We start from the raw sequence: 10,453 nt of genomic DNA, 5'->3' as shown, positions 1-10,453 counted from the left end.
GGGCACTTTCTATATGGTCAGACTCTAGATGGCGGGCCGAGGGGGGGAAGGGACGAAGCAGGTTTACCAGTTGTGACTCCAGCCCAGCCCAGAAGCAACCCTGATTCATCAAGAGCTGCTAGAGATTTAGGGGTGTTATTTAATTTGCCCTGGCAGGCAGGTGGTGGTGTCACAATGTGCCCATGATGATTTAAGCCCCATTTCTTAAGAGCTCTGCGGGGTAAGGTGGGCAGTTACTAAATAGCTAGTGGAAGCGGAGCATCTCAGGGCTGTAGGCCTGGGGCAAGACTCCGTAACAACAAACACAGCTGTTAGATATTTAAAGAGCAGACTGGAGTAGCAGATGCAACGGCTGACGTGCACGTCAAGATCAGCTAACATGGAGGCTGACTGGCATATGTCACGGGAATACGTAGCCATCAATTTCTACACACACCCTGGCACTCCTATGATACACTAGACCCATGGTTTGGTTAAGTCTCTCAGGTGCCACAGGACTCCCCGTTGTTTTTAAAGTTACAGACTAACACAGCGACCCCGTGAGACATCACGACACTCTTCGGGATGTTCAAAAGGAGGGCTACCAAAAGAAGTCCAAAAGAAAAGGTTTATTATAGATCTTACAAATCTCCAATAACTACTCATCGTTGTAGGGTTTAGTCTCCGGGCGGCACCGGTGTGTCTCGTTCTATCGTGCCTCCGAGCGTTGATGATCTGTGGAGCTGAGATGCTGTTTCACTCCAGCTGTGACCGGCTGGCTGCCTAAGACAGCTCACAGCTTGCTCAGCTTCTGCAGGAGCGTGGCCCGGAGCTCCTTGTCGCGGACGTTGTCAGTGATGGACTCCAGGAAATGCTTCTCGTTGGCCTTCCGGAGCGTGCTGTTCAAGGACTTGTCAGAGGCGCTGAGCGTTTTGTACTGCGAGAGGATCTCCAGGGCCAGGACCAGGAGCGGCTCGCCGGTGCCGTCATCTGGCAGCATGGCCGCCACGTGCAACACGTGGCAGAAAACCTGGATGTAGATGAAGGACACTTCCTGCGTGGGGTCCCTGTCGTCGTCAGACTGCCGGTGAGAGAGGGACTCCCTCTGGACCGAGCCCAGCAGGTCGGTGAGGCTGCTGCAGTAGAGTCTCACCATATGCTGCCAGCCTTCCACCGGCAGCCAGCTGGAGCAGCTAGAGCTGCAGAGCAACTGGAACCCTCTCAACAAGAGCACGGAGAACTGGAGGTGGCGGGCGAAGGGCCTGAAGTTGAGCAGCGGCATGTACTGCACGTACTCCAGCGTGTAAGGCACGTGAAGGACCTGCCGGTGCAGCAGGCTGTCAATCACGTGCGTGAGCTGCTTCCATTCGCTGTGGCTGCACCATGGCAGGACCTGGATCAGGGCCACCAGGAAACCCTTGCTGAACAAGTTGACTTCTTCTGGGTTGTCCATGTTGACGGCGAGGAGAGAAAGCATTTGCTCCCTCAGCGTGGTGGAGATGCAGCAGCACTCCATCCAGGCCAGCAGCCCGCTGCCCGCCCCGTAGGCCGGGAGGGGCCGGGACGTCCACTCGTCCTCCGAGAGCTTGCAAATTTCAAACAGCGTCGCCGGGACTTCGTTCTTAAAGTGGTCCCCGAGAAGCTTTTTCAGCCGGAGACCAACGGTCCAGTCCAGCGTCTCGACCTTCCGGTGCAGCCAGGCCAACGACTGGATCCACACTTCTGGAGAGGGGGCAGCTTTCTGCCCCACCGCTTCACAGAGCTGAGAGAGGGTGGTGGCAATCAGATCTTTGGTCTCCAGCGAAGGGCAGTGCTGGTCCCTGAACCGGTGCCAGTACTTGGTGTAGCCATCCAGGAGTTTGCAGAGGCCCAGAAGGAGCGGGAAAGAGTAAGAGGATTTGAGCCACTGTTCCTCCGGACTGGGCTGGACTGCCAGAACCTTACTGAGGATCTGCAAGCTCAGCTCGATGTGGGCAAAATCTGATTTCAAATGGGGAAAGACAAAAGCTTTGGTCACCTCCGCAGGGGAGAGGAGAGGCTGACCGGAGCTCGGCTGCATGAGAAAGGCCAAGAACTCTAGGAACTGCTCCTTTTCCTTCGTAGAAGAGAGTTTCCCCCAGACACTCTCCTTCAGACATCTCTCCACCAGGCTGCCCGACTTGTTCGGCTCGTCTTGCGTCTCTTGGAACCTCAGGGCCGGAAAGGAGCACAGGATCTGCGCTAGGAACTGGTGCGTTCCCAGGTTGACGACCGCGAGGTTGCAGACTTTCTTCACCGTGGCCTCGGGGCAGAGCAGAACCAACCTGGCCACCGAGGCGATGGCCTTGGTGAGACCTTGATCGGACACGCTCTGCGTGATCTGGTTGAAAGCCAAGTTCAGCTCCTCTTGAAACCCTTCCGTGAAAGCCTTCAAGTTCAGGGACAGGCCCTTCCCGCCCCAAGAAGTCAGGATGCCCGAGATCACTTTGTTCTTGTCGGGCAGCGGAAGCGCGGTGTAACATTCCAGAATGGTTCTGATCGCTTGACTCTGCCCCTCCTTGCTGTCCCTGTGCTCGGCGGACAGGCTAAACGTCACGGTGGTCTCCAGCAATTTCAAGACCAGCTCCGGTTTCTGGAAGAGGGCTTTGTTTTTAACAAGACAGGAGACCCAGGCCTTAGAAAAGGCCCAAGCCTTCTCAGAAGCAAAAATGGAGCACATTTCCATGTGCCGGTCCATCTTCTTCTCAATAATAGCCATGGCAACCAAAGCCATGACGCTGCTCTCCGAATTCCTGCCTTTCAGCTTCGGGTGGATCTTCTTGAGGAAGTCCACGATGATCTGTCCCAGTTCCAACACCATCTGCTTCTCATCCTCACACAGGTCTCCAGACTTGGCAAACGCGATCAGGTCCTTCCCGAAGGCGGTGAGGCTGTCCAGGAGCCGGTAGCTTTCGTAGCAGATCTCTTTGGGATTGTTCAGCAGGCACTGCAGCTCCTCCCCCCAGCCCTGGAGCAAGCTACGGAGGAAGCTCAAGCCAACAAACAGCTCTTCGCCGGACAGCTTGATCATGGACAGCAAGCTGACGCTCCTCTCTGCCTCCTTCACCTTCTCCTCCAGACTCCTCCTGTTGTACCGGTTCTCGCTGTCGTCGTTCCAGAGGGTGACCACAGAGGCAATCTTGTCTAGATAAGCTTTGACGGGCAGCGAACCGGACTCGCGCTCGATCACTGTGAAGACCGACAGCAGCTCCACCAGGTTGGCCAGCGCACAGCACTTCATCTTGGGGAGGACGATGCTCCCGTAGATCTGCTTTAGCCCATCAACCAGAACCATCAGCAGGCCGGGGGCCATGTGGGAGCTCTGCTGGGAGAAGGGGTCCCCCTTGAATCTCTTTGCAGGCTGGCAGGACTCGTCCGGAGCCTCGGACAGGTGCTGATGGACCAGCGCGCCGAACGTCAAGATCATTTTGTCTTGCTCACCCTCCTTGTGTTTCATTATCTCCCACCAGACGTCCAGGAAGAAGGCGACATCCACCGGGGACGTCTCGTTCGCGACGTACTTGACAAAGAGCTCGAGCTCCCGCTGCCGCACCGCTGCAGGCAACGCCAGCAGCAGCTGCACAAAGAGCCGCGGCGCATTCAGAGCCTTGAGCAGCTCGAAGAGGATGGTGCGGTTGATACGCGGGATCATGCTGCCCACCGAAAAGAAGACATCTTCCTTCCATCGTTGGTCAACTGAGGAAGAGCCCACTGAGGACGAGGGGCAGGGGAGCAGGATTTTGGCCCAGATGATGATAACAGCTTTCTTCTTCCACGCATTGGGTTGGGCTGGGGGAGAGGAACACCTGGTGCATATCTCCTTCAAGGCATCCGTTATGGGCGGCCCGACCAAGGACCAGTCAGATTTGGCCAACTCGGTCAACGCTTTAGGATGATACAACTTCGCAGCTAGCAGGAAACCGCCATGCAGAACGGCTGTTTCCTCACAGATGTTCAAGGGTCCTGTTGAAAGAGAAGGACACACACACAGAGTCATGAAGGCAATTAACCCTGAAAGGAAGGCTGTTCTTGTGATTAGACTGGCCTCAGAAGATCTGGATTCAGTGCTCTACTATATCCTCCTTGTTTGATCTTAAGCTAGTCAGTCTATAAAATGGGGCTAGCAATACATCCTGTTTCATCTCCTTAGACTGCAAGCTTTTTTCTTCATACCGCACACCGTCCATCTGTGGAACTCCTTGCTAGAGGATGTTGTGAAGACCAGGACTTTAAAAAGGTTTCAAAAAAGAACTAGATACATTCATGGAGGGTTAGGTCCATCAATACTTATCAGCCTGGATGGGTAAGGATGGTGTCCCTGGCCTCTGTGTGTCAGGGGCTGGAAATGGATGACAGGGGAGGGATCACTTGATGATTACTGTTCTGTTAATTCCCTCTGCACCTGGCATCGGCCACTGTCAGCAGACAGGACACTGGGCTAGATGGACCTTTGGCCGTTCTTATGCTCTTTGGAGCGGGCACCGTCTCTTATGCGTACACGCTGCGCCTAGCACAAGGTTCTGCTATAACCCAAATAGTTCACTTCAACTAATACTGAGGAACGTTAATGAATTGTTACAGCCCATGCTCCAAGGAACTAAAAGATTCAACCTTCCCTTTTACAGGGGAAAAACAACCCTTAATGCACCAAGTTCCCCGCTCTTGGGATGAGAGAGAGAGTGCAACTGCGCTGAACTCCAAAGAGAACAAGACACACCCACGACACAGAACAGTTAGCTCTCACGTCGCGGTAGCGCCTGGGCTAGCACAGGGCTTGAGCAGCGGGGAAGAGGGTTACACCCACACCCACAGGCAGATGCAGCAGTAGCTCGTAGGGAAGAGGATACTTCCTAGCCGAGGACTGTAATATCAGCCTGTTTGCGCATAGACCCTGGAATCCCAAAGCACTTCACAAATTATACAGCCCTGAAACGCAGGCAGGCCTGGGGCAATGGGTACCAACACCCACCCGCCAGCTGGGGGTGGGGACATCTCTTACAAAGCGTACCACGGGATTGGTGCAAACAGGGGGCTGGTTTCTAAGACCATCACATCCCTCTCTGCCATTTTTCTCTCTCACACGGAGAACCCAAGGTTTCTACTAGGGATGTAAAATCCCATTTAATTGGTTAACCGGTTAAATGTAGCGTTTAACTGGTTAACTGATTAAAGGAGGGGGCAGGAGGCCAAGCCGGAGTGCCCCTGATCACGGTGGGCCCTGTGGGATTGGAGCAGCTCCTTGCCCACAGTGGGTGGGGAGCTGCTCCAGTCCAACCAGTTAACTGGAACCAGTAAGCCTCACCCATTAAGGCTTGGCTGCATTAAGGCTTACCCGTTAACCTTTCACATCCCTAGTTTCTGTCCGCCCAGAAGAGGAAGGGCTGGTGTGAGCTGAGGTCTGAACCTGTGAAACTCCCTGCACGGCTACGGAGGGGAAAGGTGCAGGAGGGGATGGAGGAAGGACCAAGGGAGCCGTTTCCTAAAGCCGCTGTCTCCTTGGCTTGGGTGTTGTACCTCAGTGCAGAACGGGGAGACTTGGAGCCCACTCGGCACCTCTTCCGAGAGCGGCTCCCTCCGGGCCGGGGAGCAACCCTCATGGGCGAGGCGCACAGGCGGGATAAGCCGTGTCACAGACTCACCCGCACGGTGGGGTTTCACACAGCCTAAAAGGGGAGCTGCGCCCAGGACCCCCCGGCAGCCACCCTGCCCACCACAGAGGAAAAGCTCGGCCTGCGTCCAGGGAAGTCAAACCCAGGAGTCGGGGGGCTAACATGCTGAAAAGCCGAGCTGCACCAATCACCCTGGAAATGCTTCTGCCAATCCAGCGCCCAGCCCAAGGGGCCTGGCCCGGGTTTTCCCACGCACATGGGGTTTCCCTGCAGGGTGCGGGTGCCTGTTTGCGACTCTCTGGGTCTTTCCGTTGCCTGCTCCCAGAACATAAGAACGGCCGTCCTGGGTCAGACCAAAGGTCCATCTAGCCCAGTATCCTGTCTGCCGACAGTGGCCAGCACCAGGTGCCCCAGAAGGGGTGGACTGAAGACAACGATCAAGCGATTTGTCTCCTGCCATCCTTCTCCAGCCTCTGACAAACAGAAGCCAGGGGCACCATTCCTACCCCGGCGAAAAGCCTTTTATGGACCCAACCTCCACGAATGTATCTAGCTCCTTTTAAAACTGTTCCAGTCCTACCCTTCACAGCCTCCTCTGGCAAGGAGTTCCACAGGTTGACTGTTCACCCCAAAGGGCATCGCAGGCAGGCAGGCAGCTCCTGCAGGAGGGGGAGTGAAGCTGGGGGGGATTCTAGCGGGAGCCACGAGGGATCTGGCAGCGCCCCAAGTGGAAACAGCTGCCGGCCGAGCTCAGCCCAGCGGTTGGGGGGGGGGGGCTGGGATTAGCCGCCCTTAGAAGCGAGTTTTTTGGGGGGGGGGCGCACGCGGAGCAGGCTGCCTAGGCCCGAGCGGGGGGGGGGGTTCCTGGGCAGCGGCGCCGAGCAGGCGGCTAAGGCAGGTTGCAGGCGCCGCCCCGGCCGCTCGCTGCAGCCCCGGCTCCCGCCCCCAGCCCCGCGTGTGTCCCCCCCCCCGGGGCGGCCCCGCACCCACCTAGCTCCATGGCCCGGCCGGGCCGGCTGCGCGCTGGCGGTGCCCGTGAGCCCGGCACGCCCGGCTCTGTGACGCTCCCGACCTGCCGCCTGCGACCCACGTGGCCGCGCCCCCCGCAGGCACCAGCCCCCGCACGCAGCAGATCGCAGGGCGCTGCCCGGGCGGCAGCTCCCCCACCCCCGCTTCTGCCTGGCTCCCGGGCTGGGGTCCCGCTGGCTCCCCCTGCTGCCCGCACCGAGACACTGGCAGGCTCCCCCCGCCCCGCAGGGACCTGCCCCGCGTGGGCCCTGGGCAGGGAGATGCCTCGCTGCTCCCTTCTAGGGGGGATTTGCCCCTTTGTGGTCCACAAGGACCCTTCCGATTCCCTCACCCCGAGGGATAGGAGCACCCTGCTGCTGGGAGTCAGAGATCCCCTCCCACCATCTAAAAGAGCATCCTCATTTTTAACAAAGAGAAAAGGGAGGAGCCACCCCCCCTAACACCCGGTGGTTCAAACGTTTTGGGCTGAATTTGCGGCATCTGAGAGTAGAAACAGCTCGGTTTTAGGAGATACGGGGCCATGATCTTTTAGCTGCAGCGAGCCTGGGGACAGCCCAGCACCAGGCCTCTTAAGGAACTTAACTTCAACCTACTAGCTAACAAGCCGACTAGCAGGTAGCCCTTGGGACAGAGAAGTACTTCAACCAATAGAAAAGTTTGCATTGCTTAGCTGCATACAGCAGTGGCGGGGCACTTTGTAAATACCTATTTGAGTATAGCACAAAAGGGGTGGAGTAGCTCCCCAGCATAACTCACAACTGTTTACATGTAACTGACTCATTCCAAGCACAAAAATTCACGGTAGGGTTTTGTTTGTGGCTATTTTCCAAATTCTTGAGTCAGGCCCCATAAAAAATAACTTTTAATAAGAAATATTGGAGTTATTTTCCTGTAGCTTCCAGCTTTTTCATGAAGAGTCACATGCTCAGGTTCTTCTCTGCCATGACCAGGAATAGAAACGTAACATTTTTCTACCCCTCTTACTTGAAAACTGAGTATGTGAGATAATCAGGACTCTAGGAAGCAGTTCTTTAAGCAGTTCTTTTTGTAAAAGGGATGCAAATTAGACGTATCGCAATTGCTAATGAAGCAGGGATTTAAATCTCCCCCGCTTCATTAGCATAAAAATGGCTGCTGCTTTTTTTTGGCACAGAGCTTTGCCGGAAAAAAGCGCCAGTCTAGACGCGGATCTTTCGGAAAATAAAGCCTTTTCCGAAAGATCCCTTATCGCTTATTTTAAGAGGGATAAGAGATTTTTCGGAAAAGGCTTTATTTTCCAAAAGATCTGCGTCTAGACTGGCGCTTTTTTCCGGCAAAGCTCCGTGCCGAAAAAAGCGGCAGCCATTTTTATGCTAATGAAGCGGGGGAGATTTAAATCCCTGCTTCATTAGCAATTGCGATACGTCTAATTTGCATCTCTTTTACGAAAAAGGGATGCAATCTAGACGTAGCCCAAATGGCATAACAGGCAACAGTGCTTTATTTCCTAGGAAAATTGCCAATATAGACGCACAGGGTTACCTTCCTCCTAGCAGACAACAGCCATATAGAAAGACACCAAGAGCCTGTCTCCCAAGGGGAAAGTAATGATAGCCCCAAGAAGAACTGTCTGTAAAAAACCTGCTAACTCCTCTACACTTGGGATTTAATTTTAAGGCCTTTTGAAAATCGTATTGCTCCTGCTAAAGGCAGCTGAACTGTCTTTCAAGGGGGCACTTCAAAGCCTTCCTCCCCTGTTGCAACTCTCCTTCATTCCAATGGTCGTGGCCTGGGTCAGCCGTTGCGAGTCCTGGCAAGCCCTCCACAGGGGAAGGAAGGAGCAGGCCTGACTCCGAGCTCTCACCATGTCTCAGGTGGAATTTGAGAAAGCTGCTGCTCTGCTCAGGCAAATTAAGGACCCAATCTCAGACCAAGATAAACTGGAGATTTCCAGTCTCTGCAAACAAGCCACAATCAGGGACATCAACATCCCTTGCCCTTGTGCAACCGATTTAATAGGCAAAGCCAAATGGGAGGCCGGGAATGCACACAAGGGGATAAGCATGGCTGATGCCATGAATTATATTGCAAAAGCTGAAGAGCTGAAAAAAAAATACGGAGTGTAAAATTACACATTCATGCAGCCACGTGCCATTAGAAGGTCTTTTGACCCCACGTTGCTGCTAGGGAGTTTCCTCTCATCCTCAGAGCAATGTAGCTCATGTCGCTGCTAAGCCAATAAAACTCTAGTAAACAACAGAGTGGATATGACTGACAAATTGTGCGTAGCGTGCAGCCTTTGAGAGTCTCTACAAGGTGGAAGTTTAGTTCGGGCTAAGGCTAGTCCAGTCATTGTTTACGATTCCTGGTAACTCCTAGCAATATTTAAGAGGCTTATTTTAACAAGCCTGTGTATTTGCTTAAAGGCATACCCTCCCTTGGAAAAAATCACAGTACAGTCTGACAATGTTGCACTTACTGTAGTTACAAGTGCTGCTCAAGCGCATGGTACATAAAGTAACTTGGACTGGTTTGTGTGCAGTTTACAGCATACTGGACAGTTTCTCCATTACTAACACGGGCTTGGAGAAATCAGACCAACAAGAAATCACATTGCCAGAATCCCTCCAACAACATACGTAACCCTGGGATGTGGAGAAGACACGCTGCAGGCTTTGAGCTTAACTCTGACCCCTCCGTCAGCCTTTACAAGGTCAAATAGCGGGCAGCCGTTAATCCAGAATAGGCCAGGAGTGATCCGGACACAATCTCTCCCTCTCCACTTTAATTTTCTTTTAAACTTTCAGTGCTTCAGGTTCTGTGCTGATGCTCAGTTCCTAAGGAAGCACAGCCGTTGGGCAAGCTCACGCAAAGCCACTCCATGGCAAACCTTTGCTTTAGAAACTGTTCTGTTCCTCTCCCACGAGTGCCAGGGTCGGGGGAGGCAAGGGGGGGTTTGTTCCTACACACGTGCAAATAAAAATCGGATGTTTGGGGCTCACTGAGAGGTCAGCAGCTCCCACTCCTCATTTTGTGTTAATTGCTACGTCAAGATCACAATGTCATTAGAATGATGAGGTCCGGGAGCAAGACAGAGGAATTCTGCACTGCCCAAGCTGCCATTTGCTGGTACTTGCACTGCTAAATCCAACACAAGATCAGTTCCAAGTATGTAACACGGGAAACCTTCCATGCACCATTTGCACATGCAGCACATCTGCTGTAAGAGGGCAGAACCACAGTGTCAGTCACTTTACAGCAGCAGGGAATTTGGGTTGGGAGGAAGACAGCAGTTGGCTACTTCGCCTCTTCAGATATAAGGGGTCTCCTTCCCAGGAGCTGAAACTCATCTACTGCAGGAGACAGAGCTGTCTTGTGGGCCAGTCCTGGTTGTGGAATAAACCCACCTACTAAGGGCCATGCCAAGCCCCCCCATCTTCTGCCTCAAGTGCAAGCTGTATTTCTTTTGTAGCAGATACATAGCAAGTTGGCATCTCATACATCGTTTAAAAAAACCACACAAAACCCAAGTCACTGAATCCCCGACTGCCGCCGCTGAGATGAGGAAAGAATAGACACGGCAAACAGTCACTTTGGGCACGACTGGCACGCATTGAGGCCCAGATCCTCAAAAGGCACCTAATTCCCCTTGGTGTCAAGGGGAGTTGGGCACTTAAAAGGCCTTTGAGGATCGGACCACAGACAATATGAATGAGCAGGCTCTATAACAATATATAGAACAGTGAGCAGTTGCCGTTTGCATTGGATCACCACCCTGGGAGAGCTTTTCATGGGGGGGGGGGCGTTCATTTTATAATCTGTGTAACTGGAGAGAGCAG

General features: G+C 53.8%; 2 protein-coding genes across 2 annotated transcripts; one reads left to right on the top strand and one right to left on the bottom strand.

Moving 5' to 3' along the window:
• Nucleotides 1–593: 593 nt before the first annotated feature.
• Nucleotides 594–6,790, bottom strand: GEMIN4 (gem nuclear organelle associated protein 4). Its single transcript, XM_075904661.1, has 2 exons — nucleotides 6,597–6,790; nucleotides 594–3,960 (listed from the first exon to the last, which is right to left on the bottom strand). Exons 1-2 carry the CDS (start codon nucleotides 6,604–6,606, stop codon nucleotides 773–775), a joined length of 3,198 nt encoding a protein of 1,065 aa, XP_075760776.1. The 5' UTR covers nucleotides 6,607–6,790; the 3' UTR covers nucleotides 594–772.
• Nucleotides 6,791–8,026: 1,236 nt separating this feature from the next.
• Nucleotides 8,027–9,790, top strand: LOC112543971 (diazepam-binding inhibitor-like 5). The gene has a single exon (XM_025179305.2). The coding sequence runs from the start codon at nucleotides 8,480–8,482 to the stop codon at nucleotides 8,738–8,740; it is 261 nt and encodes an 86-aa protein (XP_025035090.2). The 5' UTR covers nucleotides 8,027–8,479; the 3' UTR covers nucleotides 8,741–9,790.
• The last annotated feature ends 663 nt before the right edge of the window (nucleotides 9,791–10,453 follow it).

The sequence above is a fragment of the Pelodiscus sinensis genome, chromosome 21, assembly GCF_049634645.1.
Source record: "Pelodiscus sinensis isolate JC-2024 chromosome 21, ASM4963464v1, whole genome shotgun sequence".
In the NCBI taxonomy this organism is placed as follows: Eukaryota; Metazoa; Chordata; order Testudines; family Trionychidae; genus Pelodiscus; species Pelodiscus sinensis.
Note: the sequence above shows the minus strand (reverse complement) of the source record. Positions and strands in the feature narration are given on the sequence as shown.